The 19642-nt window shown below is 39.4% G+C and overlaps 2 protein-coding genes across 4 annotated transcripts in view; one reads left to right on the top strand and one right to left on the bottom strand.

The window, feature by feature from the left end:
* Positions 1–1688, top strand: part of LOC130379044 (glutamate receptor 2-like) — a 45577-nt gene extending 43889 nt beyond the window's left edge. For 2 of the 3 annotated variants that reach the window (XM_056585621.1, XM_056585620.1), the window contains exon 19: positions 384–1688. In XM_056585621.1, coding sequence (XP_056441596.1) covers positions 384–518 — 135 coding nt within the window. In that variant the 3' untranslated portion in view covers positions 519–1688. The remainder of the gene's footprint in view (positions 1–383) is intronic. The other variant, XM_056585619.1, reaches the window with a different exon arrangement.
* A 2713-nt stretch (positions 1689–4401) lies between these two features.
* On the bottom strand, positions 4402–18419 carry pmm2 (phosphomannomutase 2). The gene is made up of 8 exons (XM_056585618.1): positions 18217–18419; positions 16255–16366; positions 15254–15330; positions 15050–15141; positions 8778–8877; positions 8297–8372; positions 6175–6290; positions 4402–4916 (listed from the first exon to the last, which is right to left on the bottom strand). Exons 1-8 carry the CDS (start codon positions 18289–18291, stop codon positions 4809–4811), a joined length of 756 nt encoding a protein of 251 aa, XP_056441593.1. The 5' UTR covers positions 18292–18419; the 3' UTR covers positions 4402–4808.
* Between the last annotated feature and the right edge of the window lie 1223 nt (positions 18420–19642).

Below are 19642 nucleotides of genomic sequence, written 5' to 3'. Positions count from 1 at the left end.
CTGAGGTTGATGTTGAAGATGTACCAGATATATTTTTGCCATTAAGTGATGAGAGGGGGCTAGGTGTTTCTCCTATTGAATGTTTGATTTACATACATTATAACGATTATAATACGTTTCCTATTTTTGTTGAAGATGTACGATAATCTTCTCCCATATTTTTGTCATTAAGTGATGAGAGGGGGCTAGGGGTTTCTCCTATTGAATGTTTTATTAACATACATTATAACGATTGTAATACGTTTCCTATTTTTGTTTTTATTAAAGGTAACGTTGACTTGTTACAGAAATGGCTATATGTAATTAATGTGGGCAATACGGTCAGCTACAGGTGATAAATGTTTGTGTTTTTGATTGTGTGCTTTGTATTTTTCTTTATATAGGTGACATTTACAGAAGCGATGCGCTCAAAAGCTCGTCTGTCAATCACAGGACCGACCAGTGAGAACGGTTGTGTGCCATCGGCCTACCTCCACCCAGGATTACCCATGAGTCTTAGCATGACCGACCCGTCCTGACCACGTCCTGACCCAGTGCCTTACCGCCAAGCAACAAACTCTTTTTTTCATCAGACCCCTATTGAAGAACTGAAACGTGTATTATTTCCTCCATTAACTTATAATTAATTCCAGTGTTTGATAGTCTTACTCTTTACTCTTTTATCATCACCAAAAAGTCACACTTTCACTCAACTAATCCTCTTTTCCAAGGACTCATGTCTTCAACAGATTTGAGAGGTTGAAACGTATGACATCTTTTCCCTTTCCTGAAGCGTGTGTGGCAGGCTGCCTCCTAGGACTGCCCAAGATACACATTTAATAGAACAGCTGGCCTGGCCAAGGCCTCGTTTGTTTCCACCGTGGAGACAATAACGATAAAGCACAGCTGAAGGATTTTAAGCCAAACAAGCTCGACTGATTCCAGGATGTTTTGAATAAGCAGTGTGTTGGAAGACATTAGGAACTATGTGTTGACTTTTTCTGTACATATAACAAAAACTACTGTGGTGTCTAGTCATTTATGCTTTAATGCAAAGGCATAACAAACACAAAAAATAACACAAATTTGCTACCACCAACTACAAAAAACAAGTGGGAACTGAAGAGTTGAGAGAAATATGTAGAAAATATTGATATACTGAAAATGTAGTTCTGTAAGATGATGACAAATTGAATTAGGGAAAGTCTAAAAGCTAATAATTGTTTTTTACTTCAGAAATCCTATATTAGTAGAGAATTTAAAACCTGACAAATGCATGGACTGGCATATACCAGTCTGAATGAACTGGATGAGGTGCCAAACCAATGACTGTCTGTTCCATTTTCCTTGTGAGAATAACAGCAGTTTATAATTAAAACTGAGCCAATTGGAACTTTTAATGCTGTGAGGTACCCATATTTAAAACAATTTAAAAAACGTCCTTTTTTATAAATACACTGCACTAATAAAGACAATGCTATTGATGAGCAGAATGATGATGAATTTAAAATAATGGTATTTGAGTGAAAAGATGATAGGGATGAAAATGGAAAAAAAAGAATTGCATGTTACTTGCCTAATTTAGCCTTTTGTTGAAGATTAACATATCAGCCATTAAGCTGTACGCTTGGCTGTATTTTACTGTTTAATAGTAAGTATATTAACAATGTTAATTACATGTTGACATGGAAGACAATGTTATTTATATAGTGTACGACTACCACTGTCATTTTGGATTGTGGACTTATATTTATCATAAACAGAAATTTGATGTTAATTTGTTTTCTTCTCAAATAGGTATTAAAACGAATTCTGAGATTAACTCATTGTTAACCATTGGGTATACCTCATAAGGACGGCTGTTTCATGTATTTACCATAATATCACAAATACATGTAAAGGAAATACCACATTGAAAAAAGCTAGTTTCAAAGAAAACCGTTTCGTTTTGAGATGTTTTTTTTTAATATTATATTATTTCTGATCTAGCCATTAACTTTCATTGTTTTGTTTGTTTTGAAAGATGTCTTTGTATTTGAAACACATACATAGAACTCTGCGTGTCTCTGTGACATAAACTGATACATTTTCCTACAATAACTTTAACAAACAGACGTGTTCGCTTTTTTACCTTGGATTTAAAAAAAAACATTAAGACATTTATAGGCATCCATTCTCATGGATCATTTCAGAAGAAAATGTGCCAACGGAGAGATATCCTTTGTAATATAGTTCAGTTGAGTAAACATTTAAAAAATGTTCCGGTTATCATTACATAATACTAATGATAATAAGTGAAAACTGTACAACTTTGTCAATGTTAAATCCCAGGTTATTCTCATTATGTGAGATGGAAAAATGAATTAAATAAAGATTAGTCAGGTTAAGAAATAAGGTGAAAACTTAATTTTTTTAATCATTTAATGATTCAAAATGGTCAGGTTCCAAACAAAATAAACTGTTAAAAATATACATGATCAAAACCCAAGAAGGTTAAAATAGAAATCTAAAAATGATCTTTTGGAATCTCAAAGAGGCACAGATTACATAATATCCCCATAAATCGAATGTGCTATGGAAAGATAGAATGTTTCTTCATATCCATAATCAACATTTAAAAGAAACGAAATACTAAAATCAAACCACATTACTCAATAGTAAGGTATTAGGACATATTTTTTTGTGACAGGATATCAATAACCAATTCATTTATTGTAGTTGTGGTCTTTAAATAACCTGAGATTCCTTAATTCTTAATGTTTGCAAATGTTTTACACTGTGCCATACATCTTTTTTTCTCAATGATGGCTTAGTGCAAAAAGCTTAAAGGCAAGCTTACCAACCTTTGTTTAGATCATATTTTGAGATAATTAGTGCTGATCAGTCTACAAAGAACCCAGAAACAATGTAATTGATCTGAATATAAGAAATCAAATATGGGTAATCATATAATGTAAAGTCATCTGTCTAAATGCCCAACCGGGGACTATAATCACAAATTGATTAGTGGCATTATCAAATTATGATTATTTAATGATCAAGTATTAACTTTGTTGTTGATATTATAATATGCTAAATAATAACATCTTTCTGATCATTATGTCTTTAAAAGGGACATTTTACACAAAATTCTGTGTTATGTTTTCCCAGTTGCTCACCATTTCTTGGCTGTATGAATGCAGAAAAAAAACAGTATTACATAAAATGTAATCACATTCAGTCTATAATGCATGGATGCTTAATGTATTGCCTATATTTTAAGCCCAGCTATAGAAGAATAAAAACATTAATTTATAGATAGGCCTTTCTACTTTGATTCACTAAAGTTGCCATAGGTTAGAAATAATCAGGTTTATTAAAAGTTTTGTTTCATTGGAAACATTTGCATTGTTTTAGTTCATTTGTATATTCAACCATAACATAACAACATCAACATAAATGTAATATTTGCAATTATTTAAAAGTTATATAGTTTGGAATGACTGCATATGTATGTGTGACTGACTGCTACGATTTTTAAGATGTTTTGCAAATAAAGTTCAAGTAGAACCCTCTACTTGTTCATTAGATATATAAAGGCATTGCAAGTATTTAAGTTATGTACAATCTTTTTTGAAAAATATTTGTTTTAAGTAAGCCTTCTTCTGTCATTTTCCAATTTATAATCGAATCCTTCAACATTCAAAAATACCTTTCTTTGTGACCTGGTTTAAATCCAATCAAGATTTTTTTCGTTCAAATTCAATAAAAATGTCTGCATTCTGGTCGTTTCATACATCTTGTGATGCACTTTGACACTATATGGAGGCTATTTATATATTCAGAATAAAATTGAGTTGCATATTGGTGAGTGGATTAAGTTGTTTCTTTTAAGTTGTTTCTAGTTATCATGCCACGATTCAATGTCGAAGTAAAGATGAAAAGAGAAAAGGATCAATTGTATTCAAAAAAGGTTAGTCGCTTTTGAGTCTTGATGAATAAAGTTACAGTAGCCGCGTTTACATGGACACTTCTGATCCCATTAGAAGTGGAAGAACAGCTCAATCGGAATGAAAAGTGATCATATTTACGCCATGGCATCACCTGCAGTAATTCGCAATTGGTCCGTTGGTCATTGTTGAAAATAATAACCTTCAGGGCGAAGCAAGACACCTCCACTTCGCGTCGGGGTACGGTTCGCCCTGAAGGGGCTTATTTTCCCGATAATGACCGGCGTTCTGTAGCCTACAACATTATCCCTTACGTATATCATATAAGTGCAGACCAACATAACGGTTGTGCTAGGAAGAACTAGAAACTTTCAATAAACTTTGCATAATAATAATGGGCAGATGCAAAAATGTTGTCTTTAACAGCTTTACAGTAATTTGATACTTCAAAATATCTGGCATGCGTACACAAAGAGACATTTACTTAAAATGCATTAAAGTGCAGACACTCACACTTGGTACCAATACAGTATTGTACTCAAAATGAAGGACAGCAACATAGACCGGTATAGACCTCCATATTTAATCTTTAGGACACAAAATATTATCTTTTTATCATCTTTAAGTCAAATATTCTGATCAGGAGTACATTTTAATTACTTATTGAGCGGGCTTTCTTGTAAAACAAATGCAGTTAGATGTTGGGCTTGCAAGAGTTTAAATTCAAATAATAATATATAGTATAACGCTTAATTCTTAATCTTACCCACACCTTTTAGCATATAGAATCATACAATTGGATTTTAATTAAATGTTGATTTTCCTACACTAAATATTTGAAAGGTAACTGATATTGATAACAGCTAGCTGTGTCATGCTAAAGTGATTATTTGTCATTCCTCATTCTACTAAAAACAATTGTTGGCAGAGTTGTTTCGTTTCCTCTGGGCAAGACACTTCATGTCCGATTGTACGCTGGTCTGAGTAGATCTCGTAGTCATTGCCACCCTGAACCATAAACCAAAAACAAACAGGTTATGCAGATTAAACATGAGCAGAACCAGTCGCTTGACAGGCCCATTTGAGACACCCATTATTCACTGTTGTTTGCAAAGTGTATAGCAATACATATTGTTTGTAGATTGTCTGAGTGTTTTGTTCTTGTCTGATATTTAATGTCTTCATCCAAAACAAGAAGTACATATGTCTTGTGGGATGTAACCATATGGAATATAGGGCTACTAAACCCTTTATTATTTATTATTATAGATGCAATTGCATGAGTTCTCCAGTAGGGAGGTTATTCCTAGTGTGATTTGGCGATGTTTGTAAGGGAGAATTATGATGAATCAGTGGAGGAGAGAGGGAGCTGAAGTGTTCACTGACCAATCACCAGTTTCCCTTTAAAGAGCCCTAGTACTGTTCCAACTCAAGTTTGCATCAAGCAAAGACCACTGAAATGTCCTTGTGTTCTTGCCATGCCCTCAGTGCCAAGTATGCATCGATTAGTAACTTGGGTGAAATTGCGAATAGGGATATCCCATGATCCATTTCAGGCTTAGGACGGTCAAGAAATGGTTGACGCAGCATATATCAATAGGTGTTAATTCTTCTGTAAAACGTTGTTAGTAAAGTTATCTGGTAACATGTTGGGTCTTAAAGTGGCAGTTTAGGTAAACTTTAATGCATACAGGCAAGAATGTTCCCTAAACATTCATAATAATTGTACTTAACTTTTTTGTTACAGCTCAGGGGCAAATTTTACAGAAATATGGAGAACCATATTGAGAGTGCACTGTTTTGCAAATTTGATTATCATAAGGGCAGTTTCAGACCAATCAGGCGTTGCAGCAATTCGTGCAAACGGCGGTCACTTCACAGCCTGTTTATGTGACGTCATGTTGTGAACTTAAACCACTCCCTAATTGCAGGGTTGTACAGCGCTCGGTAGAACCATACAACGACGATAAATCTCTCTTCTATCTTGATCTCCAGCCTACTTGATTGGCCATCACAACGTCACGTCAGGTTGCGTTTCTCCAAACGTTGATTCTTTTTCAACTATTGGCCGTAGGCCGCTGCATTTTTTTCCCGCAACCTCATGAAGTCCAACACCGCAGCTTAAACACACTACCGCCATTAAAATGAATGGTTGAACTGGCATTTCCCCCGCAATGCCTCATTGGTCTGAATGAGCCCCAATACATGATCAAAATTGTACGTTCTGTATGGATTTTTTTTTTTTGATTATTTGAATCATGCTTACAGGTTTAGTCTTGTCTCCAAAAAAGTGAATAGTATTATAGCTGTCCTTCTCCACGATGTCCAGACAATATCTTTTATCCCAGCCTTCGGGAAACACATCAAAACTAATCTGACCACCTGGAGAGAGAGGGAGAGGTTGTTTAGTTTAATAAAATCACACAGAAAGGAACCCAAAGTAGAGCGTATGAGATTGAAATGTGTACTTTGTAAATAACCCCATCTGCTGTGCATAATGCAGATCATTTATCCTTGCATATAGACCCATTTTCTGAACGTAAACAATGCTGTTATTTTGTTGGCAGGGCTTAAGGTGAAGGCAGAAAAATCCCTTAACGCGGTTCAAACAGTGCTTAGTAATTGTTATTTTTCTGGCCAGCTGCACTTGCATGGCGGTATAAAGTACCTTAACCCATGGCTCATATTTGAAACTTTCAAGAATAAGAGTTGCAGTCCGCAACATTTTGACTATCTCGTAGCTTAAAATATGGTCTGGCAGCTTAAAAAAATCGTATGTTTTTACCAATCTCTCGAAAACACGATGTGAACATTGCATCCAACTCACGTCCAAGGGGCACGCGGTGGCGCGGTGTGTGTGGACAGCGGTGGACTGCAGCGTCTGAGATAAAGTTTAGCTTCTTAGACACCTATAGCATAAAACCACGGATGGATGTTCGGATCTGTGGAGCTCATTCGGGGAAGCCATAGTTTGATGTTCGCGTCCGAGAGAGGGTTAGGCTTCCCAGGCCCCTTTAGTATAACACAACGGTGTGTGTTGAAAGTAAATCTCCGGCTAAGCAGCGGTTTAATTAATGACCGTGTCCGAGTGAGGGTTGTTATCCCATGGTCCTAGGCACTCTACAAAGGAGTCTTTCAAGGTGGAGGATTTCTCTCCCCCACTATCTCCTTTATCCGTCCCTGAAACATAGGATAGATAAGGTCCACAACCATACCTCTTTGAGCCTCTGCCCATGGGGCAGAGGCTACGGACAGAGGCGTAGAATTTAACGACTGATATTCAGAATGTATTTTAGATCAAGACTATTGTAAATATGCAATCAGTATCTTTCATGTATTCCTTTGACAAATATTTGTATATCAAGGATTGACAAGGCGAGATACACAATTACAATTATACGTCTCAGCTGATTCCTCCTACACCCCACTGATTACATCATAGATCAATCACCCCTTCTGACAGGGGCACTTGTATGCTTTTCTCCAAATAAAAATAAATGCTGCAATGCGATGTCAAAGGAATATTATAGAGTCCCACCTAGTACTAAACTATCAACACTAAAATCATGCTTTCTGCAGGATTGGCCTTCTCCGTATAGAAAAATTGCTGAATGACCTTCAAGGTCCGATCAGGTGACATTATTTTTGTGATGTCTGAGACGTCACGAAAAAAACACCACCAGCAAGGGGATCATTCACAATGCTTTTGGGGAGGATGGAAAAATAAAGGATACAACTATGGAAGAAATTAACATATGCACACCTGTACATCATCTATCTGTTTGCATAGAGGTTAATATATGTTCAAAGATACAGTATGACCTAAAAATACATGTTATGTAAATCAATATTTTATGTAAAGTCAAACTTTGTATTATGTAATGATTGGGTATATAAGGAGCAGGACGAGAATCATTCTGGAGTGTCTTTGCCAACCTCACTCGGCATTGTTGTTTCTCGTTTGCGGGTTATAATAAATTCTCCATCAATACTTGATCCGGACTCTCTGATTCCTCATGTGTTTAGCTAGTTGAAGTGATAGATCATTCGTTTATAGATTCTACTACACAACCTTTTTTTTTTTTATCACATTGTTATTTTAGTAATAGTGTTAAAATGGCATAGATTACTAGTTTGATGATCATATAAGACATTACCACGTTTGAGAGCAAAAAAATGGTTTTGGGATCACTGGCTCTTTAGGTATACTTGCATTATTATGCCATTATATTCTCATTATATCAGTGGCATAAAAGTGTCTTAAAATTACAATATTGTTTATCACAATCATTTCTGGGACAATATATCTTCCAACAAAGTAGTTGTGGTGACAGGCGAATACAGCAGCAGCAGCCATGTATCTGTACATTAGTGTGAACATGACTCACCAATAGAAAAGGCCAATCCTCTGCCTTTGAACTCTTCCTTCAGTGCAGACACAAACTTCTCCCTGATTTGCTCTTTCTGGGAAAAAAGGAGGTTACGATATTGGAATCAAAAATGACAACTAACACCAAAATGTATCAGATTGAGCCCGTCCCAGTTAGAAGGTGGGAGACCTTGATAATAAATAAACTCTAACCATTTTCTGTCCATTTTAAAATTGTGCAACTGTGTGACACGAATTAGCATAACTCAACTGAAGGTTTCTTATTCATTGATCTAAATGAGAAACGCAGTGAGGCAGTTGCCTCCTTACAGGTCGATTAGCTATACCATCCTTTACTGTTCTTGAAAAATACCATATTATTGTTATTAATACAACAATTTTATAAATCATTGTGATAAGTAGTTTTTAGAAATCCCATTTAGAAAGTCCCCAATCCTAGTGTCACGAAGCCTTAAAGTAAGCAAGTGAGTGAGTGTTACCTTGTCTAACTCGTAAAACTCAATTCTCTCCTCTTGTGAGCAACTTCGTCCGATAGGTGAGATGTTCAGCATGCCATTTCTGAATTCAATAAACGTCCCCCTACAAAAAACAAGAAAATGTACATCAACATCAATACAAAATCCCCCCCCCCCCCAAAAAAATTGTCCTTTCAGAATGGTCCTTTCTCACAACATGACCCATTTAATTTGATACATCTTCTAACCAAACAGCATTGAAAGAGGTTAACATTTTTTGCATTCATCACTGGCATCTAAATGCTTATTTCTTTGAGGTAAAGTCACGACCCTTCAGCAAGAATTTAGGAAAACATTGCATTAAGACGTTGTCGTGTTAAATGATTCTTTAGAGATCCTAGCTGTAGTTGGCCATCATCAGGGATGGACTGGCCCAAAAATTTGGCCAGGGACATTGGGATGGAGAGGCCTTTTATGAGACCGCGGGAATAGCGCACGTAGAATTTTGCCACGGTGTAAAATAATAAAAACAAGTCCTTATCCGTGGATATGTGCATTGCAACGGCATGTCAATGTTGGGATGTGCATGTGTTTAGAATATTGTGAAGATCAGTGGGAAATATTTTATAAGCAATCTTGTCCATGTACAAATATTAGAAATTGCATGTGCCTAGAAAGGTAAATCAAGGCTGAAAATTATCTAAATAGTGCAAGATACAATTATTTTAGTGGAAAAAAATTGTCATACACATACACAGGGTTTGGGAGATGGGGGCGGGCCGGGGTTTGTTGTGCGTTGCTGTGGTTACCGGTGTTGAAGTGTTCCAATGGTTTATTAGCGGTGGTATCTAATAAATCGCTCTCTAATCAATACTTCATTCACTGGCTCTTCCGTGGGCATTACAATATTATGAATTGTTCTCCGACGTCTCTGGTACTTCCATAATTAGTTTAAGTCATTATTATATTGCCAAACATGCTCGCTAGTGCACCTGTCATAGCTATGCTGCTGTGTCCTGTTCCCGCCTAACCATTGGTCTCGCTGACGGTGGCGTCGCCGTCAACCTTGGCTTTTCCACGGAAAAGGTCGGTTTTTTTCCTTTTCAACCTTAACTTCTGAGCGCCACCCAATTCTTTGACTCTGTCTAGCCGTCTTCTTGCATGGTTGACTCTGCCGTCGGTGTGTCAATGTGTGTATTAACTGCTGTAAATTGCTTTTGATAAAAACGTCTGCTAAATGCCCTAAATCGTAATTGTAGAATCTTTGTAGAAAACATAAAAAATGCAACATTCCATTAATTCATTATCGATCAAACGCAGAGGCTGGGCATTGACACACGGCTATGGCTGACCCAATTAGGAGAGCTTGGTCTAGATCCTGCCCATATTCAGGGTTCGAGTTATGATTCCATCTCTGTGGGGGTCTCTTAAAGTTGTGGACGGGGTAGGGGGGTAGAAGACCGTGCCGGTGTCACGTTAAAATTGTACCGGGGGCGAAAATTGTACCGGCCTACGTCATCAGTTGTTTACGTCTTGACAACCTGCCTGGCAACAGACGAAGCAATCGTCTGTTGCCGGGCAGGTTGCAAAAAACATTCGGCTCATGTTTCCAAAAGACGAAATAACATAATACAGATAACGTATCGCTAGATAACACTTGTTTTTACTTTATATTTGCATTGTATTTAATTGTTTAATCGAATAGCAACAGACGACGGGATCGTCTGTTGCCGGGAAACGGGCGATCGCGTCAAATGACGTAGGACGCGAATGTTCAAGAACCTTCCTACGTCATTTGACGCGATCGCCCGTTTCCCGGCACAGACGATCGCGTCGTCTGTTGCTAAAGCTATTCGATTAAACAATTAAATACAATACAAATATGAAGTAAAAACAAGTGTTATCTAGCGATCCGTTATCTGTATTATGTTATTTAGTCTTTTGGAAACATGAGCCGAATGTTTTTTGCAACCTGCCCGGCAACAGACGATCGCGTCGTCTGTTGCCAGGCAGGTTGTCAAGATGTGAACAACTGATGACGTAGGCCGGTACAATTTTCGCCCCCGGTACAATTTTAACGTGACACCGGCCTTGCGCTCAGTTGTTGACGGGATGGAAGACCGTACCAGACTTGTGCCGAGTTGTTGACGGGGAGGGGGGGAAATATAGGACGTAAATATGGGCTATTATGACACGGCTCTTCTCAATGCCGTGGAATGCTCCGTTCACTTGCATGGGCCCTTCACAACAACGCCAGCGTCTTTGGCTAACTATTTCTCTGCTGATCAACACTACGAATGGAAACAAATAAATTGCAAAACACCTCGGGCAGTGTAAATGCGCGGGCCGTGCCGCTAAAAAGACGTGCATACGACGGCATATTTGCAGTGTAAAAACGCCTTATGATGGTGCTGGTAATGTAAGCGGGAAAGCGTGCGGCATTCAGGCACGCATCGCATCACAGTTTCCCGCAGCAGTCTACGTTCACTGCAGAAACCACTCTCTCAACTTGGCGATTGTGCACTGTCAGGGATGTTTGTAACAGTCTAGACAGACACGGTCAAATAAATAATGAACTTCATCACAGGATCACCGAAGCGCCTACAGTACTTTATGGCAAACAATCGCAACAAAAAACGCCTGCAGAAATTCTCAGACAACCGCTGGTCCCAGCATGATTCGTGTACAGTATGTCTTCTGTCATTGATCAATATGAATTTAATTATAATCAGAGGGGAGACAGCCTCCAACACTGGAGCAATGGAATCATTTGATTTTATTATATGCCTTGTGAGAGGGTTGCCCTGTGACGTGGCGTTTGATCCGTACATTTCGGCTGCGTATTTTTTATTTAAATTTAAAATTGCTGCAATCAATTATGTTGTTGTTGACTTCTAACATGTCTCTGTCTTTATTATTTAAATTTAACAGTAGGCCATGAGTAGGCTAATATATCGGCGGTAACCACTGTTTTGGGGGTATTGCGAAATTGCGCCGGCTGGACATTTCGTGGTATTGGATGTGTTTTAATAAAGGCAGTGGCTATTCGTACGGCGACCGAGCTTGTAACGTGACCGCACTTGACCTATCAGTCTGCTCGGCGCTAACCCTAACCCTAACCGGGCCGACCGTAATTATAGTAATTAATTATAGTAATAACCCTAACCCTAACCTTTACCCTAACCATAACCATAACCTGCCGTGAAAATAGACTAATGCAGTATTTTTACGGCGCGCCGTACGAATAGCCACTACCTTTAATAAAACGCATCCAATACATGGAATGTCCGCTGGTGACGCCACTGAGGCTATAGTAGGCTAACATCTTAGCAACCTACGAGTACCCCTGGAGTCCTCGTTAGCTACGAGTGTTTTCACGACGTTCTTTACCAACGATGCTTTCGGGAAGCGGTGTGAAAACTGTACAATGCTCGTACGACGCACTTCACGAACCACTTAGGCTAACGATGCTTTCGGGAAACGGGGCCCTGGAGCACTACATCTATATAATATAAGATAATAATAATATTATGTATGGCATAATTTTTTTTATTTACTATATATAATATTATATTTAATATCACGGCCAAAAGCTGTGTGCTTCAATGATATTATGAATCATAAAGACCGCGTCTGACGTCTCTGGTACTTCCATAGTTAAAGTTAAGTTAAGACTCGTAGTGGGGGATATCTCGGCCATGGTTGGAAGAATTGGGGGAAAAGGAACTTTGGCCATGACTCTCTGAAGTCCATGAACCACGGCAGTCTGGCAGCTCAGGGAGCTGAGCTGCCAGACTGCCGCCGAGCTCCCTGCACTGGAAAGCTTCGGCGGCTTCAGCTTCAGCTCCCAGAGTACACCCCCGGAGCTTCTGGACAGTCCGGCAGCTCCGGCGGGGGGAGCTCGGCGGCAGTCCGGCAGAGAAAGAGATTGTACTCCCGGAGCTGAGCTGCAGAGCTGCCGTCGAGTTCCCCCCGCTGGAGCTGCTCGTCCACTGGACCACAAAATCTTAGCTATGCTCTGATTGGAGGGGAGTGGGGAAGTGGGAGGTAATAATCAAGTGTACCCCCTTCCTACGTAGGAGGGGGCGCTGAAACTGACTCGCTCGGTTGGTAACTGTAGGCTTCAGAAATCGGTACTTTCAGAAATCCATATCTCACTCAAAAAATCATGTACAGACTTTTTTACAAGTTTGCATGCCTGTGGGAGCACCAGAGACACAAAACAACAACCCAAATCCCAGGATTTTTTTTTTTCATAATATGTCACCTTCAGTTCTTTCCATCCACCACGCCCCCCTGCCCTTTGTCTATAAATAGTCACTGTGCACCAAATTAAACTGCCATGACTCACCACAACATTGTACTTGGTTCTGTTAATCTAGACAGCCTTAAAGGAGCATTTCACCGGTGCAGACATGAATATGTATTGAAATTGGGTCCTATATGTAGTCGAATAATAAAATAAAATTCTAATTTGGTGCCGTCTTGACCGAGAAAAGGCAGAAAGTGACTTTTTGGCGCTTGTGGATTGAAGACAACAACTCCCACCATGCACAGCTTCGCTGGCGGCCACTCCCGCTGATCATCTCCGCCTATCGGACACCTCCTTGTTCCATCTACTAATGGAACAAATCAGCGTGGAGCTTGAACCGACGTCACTAGAGTAGTGACGCTTGCACAGAAGCATACGGCCGACATCTTTCCTTATTCTGGGTGGAAATAGTAACATAGTTACGCCATTAAATGCGTTTATGTAAACATTTTTAGCGAGAAATGTGCATTTTAATTTCATAATGTTCGCTCGTTGAATTTGAAGGATGTTTGGTTTGATAGTTATGACGAAGAGGGAACGCTCCATTCACTTGCATGGACAGCGTCTCTGGTCGCTAAGCAACCTCAACGTCTTGGCGGACTATATTATTGTTATTTATATCCGAGATTATTTAATCTAACCCGATCTAAACTCTATCATGCACCCAAACATGGCGGCGTTTGGGTTTCCTACCTCTGACTCCTAAATCCAGCGCAGCCACAGGAGCGTTGAACCATTTTTGTGACACACAATGATCAAGCGACAAGTTAACGTTACACGCGTTTGGTGTGGCCGTAGGCCGTGTCCACCAAAAGCGTTTTTTTATGCGGCTTCACCCAAAAAATCGGCTTCGTGTGGACGGGGCCAAGAAGGCGAACACACGTCACCAAGACGGGGAGACAGCGCCAGGCGACATACGCCACTATCTGCCAATGGATCGTGGATGCCTGGGCTGATATAACAGTCTCCACTGTGGTCCAAGCTTTCACGAAGGCAGGAATAATCACTGAACTGCCAGGCAACAGCAGCGACACTGACTCGGATAATGACGAGAGGAATCCGGGCATGTTGGATGCCGTACTCGCCCAACTGTCAATTCGCACACACAAGAATTCGAGGGATTCGTAGACGGGGAATGAACTGAAAAAGGTGAGCTTACTGTTAAGAGATATTGATCAGATATTGTTAATATGCACATTAACGTTTGAACATCGTTACCATGGGAGTGACCGGAGTTGTCAGAACGCTTAATACAGTTTGACTTTATCTGACTGTTTTGTTGACATTCTCTTTAGCACAGCTCGGTCTTGTCGATGCATAACGCAACCCCAGTCAAACGTTTGACTGCAGTATCTTCTATTCTATGCGCCTAATAATCCGGTGCGCCCTATATATGAAAACAGTTCTAAAATAGGCCATTCATTAAAGGTGCGCCTTATAATCCGGTGTGCTTTATAGTACGGAAAATACGGTAGTCCTCGTTTGTGTTTCTTTCGAAATGGTGAACTTTTGCATGGAGCCATCTTCTTTGTCAGATCCAGTACCCTCCGCCAATGTACTTCAGTTTTAGCAACAGCCTCTGTTATCTTAGCTTCAGACGCTGTGGATGTTAGTTTCTGCTGGTGAAGTCCCACCCACTGGCACTGCTCTAATAGGTCTGTAGCGTCAGTGGGTCAGTGGTTGTAGTCTTACGAGAATCATCTCCTCTTACACTTCCTGTTTTCTTGTACGCAAAAATCGTCATATTGCGTCATAAAAAACAGGAAGTGTTGGAAATCGATACGGATCTCTCCAGTCTCTTCAGAAAATAAGGGAATGATGCTAGACCATTCAAAAATATGCGGGGGGTTCTAAAAATACAAAGCTTATGTGAAATGGGTTAAGTTGCCCTTTAAGGGTCGTAACAGTAGCCCAATTATACCAAACCATGGGGTTTTAAACCCCATTCATATTATGATCTAATGTTGATGAAAATGGTATATACCTCTTCTTAGGCAGTTTAATTGTAGCCAGGTAATTGAGACAGAAGTTGATGAACTCTTGTAGTAGCTCTTCTCCCATGTGGGCCTGGATAGACTGTAGTAATGAAGTGAAGTTGTCAATGGATTTTATAGAACATTATGTGGCATTAGTGGTACATTTAATTCACAAACAAAATGACTGTCTACAAGGTATTTTGATTTCTTACCTGAATTGAGAGTAATTGTCCATCTTTATAGGCCACCAGACCATTCTCAGCAAACAGATAGTCTACTCTCTGGATCACTACACATGCACCAAAAAAGGTCAAAATATTAGCATGTTTTGCTTGCATCCAACAGACCGGACAGACAGGACAAACAGGACAGACAGAGAGAGACAGAGAGAGACAGAGAGAGACAGAGAGCATGCACAGCCATGAAATATGTGAAATACATTTTGAATGTTTTCTTTTAAATATATTAGCAAACTTTTTGTGTTAAAATAGTCCAATGTTTTCACTTTTACATTGAAATTATTTCATAAAATAAATAACATTAATGACTGCAGTTGTACCGCTGGTTTTTAATCATGTGATGCTATGCTGCGAACAGGAAATGGTGCGTGGTGTGGGGTGGTAGACGCTGTATTTTAATCAGCTTTAATAAACGGACACAGCGAAACAGCGCCCTCTGGTGACATAGTAAAGTTAGGGTGCCATGACATTAGGCTAGGCAAATTCAAGTAAATCTGCTGAATAATCAGACTACTCATTTAGATTTCTTATAATACTGCTGATTCTTTTTAAGTTTGCTACCTTTGACTTAACATGGGCCAAAAAACGTTCGATATTACTCGATCAAAATGTTGAATAAAAACATAAAACTGATTTACCTTTTTAAATTAACCACAAATATTCACAGCTTTCACACAGACGCTGTTCAGAAGCAAAGTAGGAAAGGGTGAAAGGAAAATATTGACTGCCGTCGGTTGTGACAGTACCGTTGGATGAAAGGTGTTAAACCTTTTTAACAGAATATGCTAACATATGTTTATGTTTTTGGGGGGTCCCAATTATTATTAATTTTCCCTTTAATAGACAGCTATTACAATGTATCACATCACAACTTTACAATAATAATTCAAACTCACGGTGAGACTCGCATTATGCAGTTATTTTCCACCAATAGTGAGCAACGAATTAACTCAGGCGCTTATAGTCCGTCTCACCGTCTTCTCCAAGTTGTTCTTTGATCTTGTTGAGGTCGGAGCCGCCCACTACTCCGACTCGAATCCTCGCTCTCAACTTCTGGAGGAACTGCTCCATGTCTGAGCTGACATGCTGAGAACACAACAGCAGGGACATTAACGCAGAGGAAATAACAGGACAACATGAAACATCTTGCCATATATTTCAATCAAAAGAAAAGAAAATACATGTAGTTATTACAATAAACAATGAGTTCAACTGAACTTCAACATATTTACTACATACTATCATTTCTATTATTATAACATATGTTCAAAAATAGAACAATCTGTTTCTGTTTTAGTTTAGCCAAATGTTAATTATATAATTTGTTCCCCTTATTATTCTGACTGATAACTGCTACTATAACTGATGGCGACTGAATCAAAGATTCACACTTTGCTGCAAGCGCTGGAGTTGTTTAACAGGCCATACAAGTATTTCCTGTATGGGCTTTATATGGGCCTCTGTAAAGTACATTTGTGATGTGGCTGAAGATACAGTCAGGTCCATAAATATTGGGACATCAACCCAATTCTAATCTGGCTCTATACACCACCACAATGGATTTGAAATGAAACGAACAAGATGTGCTTTAACTGCAGACTTTCAGCTTTAATTTGAGGATATTTACATCCAAATCAGGTGAACGGTGTAGGAATTAAAACAGTTATGTGCCTCCCACTTTTTAAGGGACCAAAAGTAATGGGACAATTACTGCTCAGCTGTTCCATGGCTTGGTGTGTGTTATTCCATCATATCCCATTTACAAGGAGCAGATAAAAAGGTCTAGAGTTCATTTCAAGTGTACTATTTGCATTTGGAATCTGTTGCTGTCAACTCTCAATATGAGATCCGAAGAGCTGTCACTATCAGTGAAGCAAGCCATCATTAGGCTTTAAAATCGAAACAAACCCATCAGAGAGATAGCAAAAAACCTTAGGTGTGCCCAAATCGACTGTCGATGTCCCAATATTTATGGACCTGACTGTATGTTCATATTTATTCCTATTTGTATTACTAAGAATGTATACAGGGCAATGATAATTATGAGAAGTGTTATGATTGGTAAAATAAAAATATCTTAGTTTGTGGCCAAAATATTTATTTAATGTAATATGCTAATAGTTGTTAAAATGTAAAATATAGTCAATCAAATGTTGTTAAAATGTAAAATATAGTCAATCAAATGTTAACTGTAGAAGTCTAATAGTGGCATGAGGATAATGATAAGATGATAATGGTAAGTACTTGATTTTTCTTTTTGCTATATGCAACTAGCTATTCATTTTTGATGACAGAAGTTACATAAATTGAGGTGTAAGGAAAATAATAGTTATTGACTCATGCATTTATTTTTTACATTTCTTGTACCTTTTCCACTTCCAGTTTTAAAATATAATTTTATTTCATTGGCTTTAGCGAGTGAATCTGTAACGCTCACCAACTGTGGGCTCAGGACCTTCGACAGTCTCTTAATTCATAGAAGTCTATAGTGCATGCATGCATCTCTTCATATGGTGTCGTGGTTTCATTGTTAGTTTGCAGACAGCTTCTCTGCAACAAAAGGCCTCATCCTACTAATGAATGCTCGATGGATATATCAGTAGATCCTAAGAGGAAGAATTCTACATGTTCTCTGACCAGGTCATCTGACAATAACATTGTGAACGCTGTTCCACTTGTCAGCTCCACTGTCTCAATGTCCCATTATTCATTTATCCAAAATGACTTGTGATACATGTATTAGGCATCTTGCTCAAGGATGTATGTAGGTAGCCTGGACGTTTGGGTCGAGGTCATTAGACACAAGTCAGACATTAGAATACAGATAGTTGTTTAATTAAAGCTATGAACAATGTTTGACCCATTTGTAGTTTTTTGAGTTTGGGAGTAAAAACCAGTCACAATGAATTGCCCTGTTTTGTCCTCGGGCCTCCTACCTGTCTGGCAGCCGTCAGGGTCCCGTCCACATCGAAGAGGCAGAGTACCTTCGGGTCCAAAGGAGTCTCAGCCATCGTGGGTCTGGCTCCTGGTCTATCAACACATTCAGAACTGATCACAAATTATTCGGTCTGTGGTCTGAGTCGAACAGTCAGGAAATATAAACAGACATGTGAAGCGTCATCAATCTGTGATTGGTCGATGCTCACGGAAGACTCAAGCGTGTGAGGGTGTCAGAGAGGTGGGACGCATGCGCGGGTCTCTGGTCTCCTTACGTTATGAATCAAGCATAATGATTTTCTACTTATAAGCCGTTTTCACAAATTTTTGCCGCATTTGAATATCACGAGATACGACCCTGAGGGTGATTCACACTTGATGCTTTAAATGCGATTATCGATGTCGTTTAGACATCAGTAGTATCAACGGGGGGGGGGGTCGGTGTGATCTCTGTTTCCATTCCGGAGTCGGACCAGTGGTAGGGGCCGGGTGAACGCGGGTCGGGGTTGGATCATTGTGGTGAGCGGGCGGACGGACTCTCGAGTTGTTGTTTTTTTTTGGTCATTGACGTCCGGCTGGACCAATGAGGCGTGTGTTTGGACCCGCTGATCGGACTCGGACTGTGACTGGACGAGAGATGGCAGATTCAGGAGGGACAGGAAATGACGAAGGAAGTGAATCAAGTGCGCGGTAGAGTATGAGGAGCTTGAAGAGCTTGAGGAAGAGAAGGATGAATTAAGTAATACAGAGAATCTAATCCATTTAGAGGATGGAGATTGGGATACTGTAACATGAGGGAAGAAAATGAAAACACGTGAAAACAAAGGGGATGAAGGCAAACCGAGTGAAATAAAGGTTATCATTCGATTCCAAACTCCGGGTGCATTGAATCCTTAAAAAATTAGCGATGCTGTACGCTTCCAAAGCGTCAACGCGCCAACGCAGCTAGATGAGTCCATGTCCATGCCAGTGAACGGAGCGTTCCCTCTTCGTCATAACTATCAAACCAAACATCCTACACATTCACCGAGCGAACATTATGAAAGTAAAATGCACATTTCTCGCTAGAAATGTTTCCATAAAAGCATTTAATGGCGTAACTATGTTACTATTTCCACTCAGAATAAAGATAGTTGTCGGCCGTGGCTGCGCTGGAGTCCGAGGTAGGAAACCCAAACGCCGCCGTGTTTGGGTGATAGAGTTTAGATCGGGTTAGATTAAATAATCTCTGATATAAATAACAATAATCGGGTTAAATAACTTCACATGGTGTGTCTGGTGTGTTTCCAGCATTCGTAGTGTTGATCAGGAGAGAAATTGTCCGCCAAGACGTTGAGGTTGCTTAGCATCCAGAGTCCATGCAAGTGAACGGAGCGTTCCCTCTTCGTCATAACTATCAAACCTACCATCCTTCACATTCACCGA

The sequence above is a fragment of the Gadus chalcogrammus genome, chromosome 3 (genome assembly GCF_026213295.1).
Source record: "Gadus chalcogrammus isolate NIFS_2021 chromosome 3, NIFS_Gcha_1.0, whole genome shotgun sequence".
NCBI classification, from domain to species: Eukaryota; Metazoa; Chordata; class Actinopteri; order Gadiformes; family Gadidae; genus Gadus; species Gadus chalcogrammus.
Note: the sequence above shows the minus strand (reverse complement) of the source record. Positions and strands in the feature narration are given on the sequence as shown.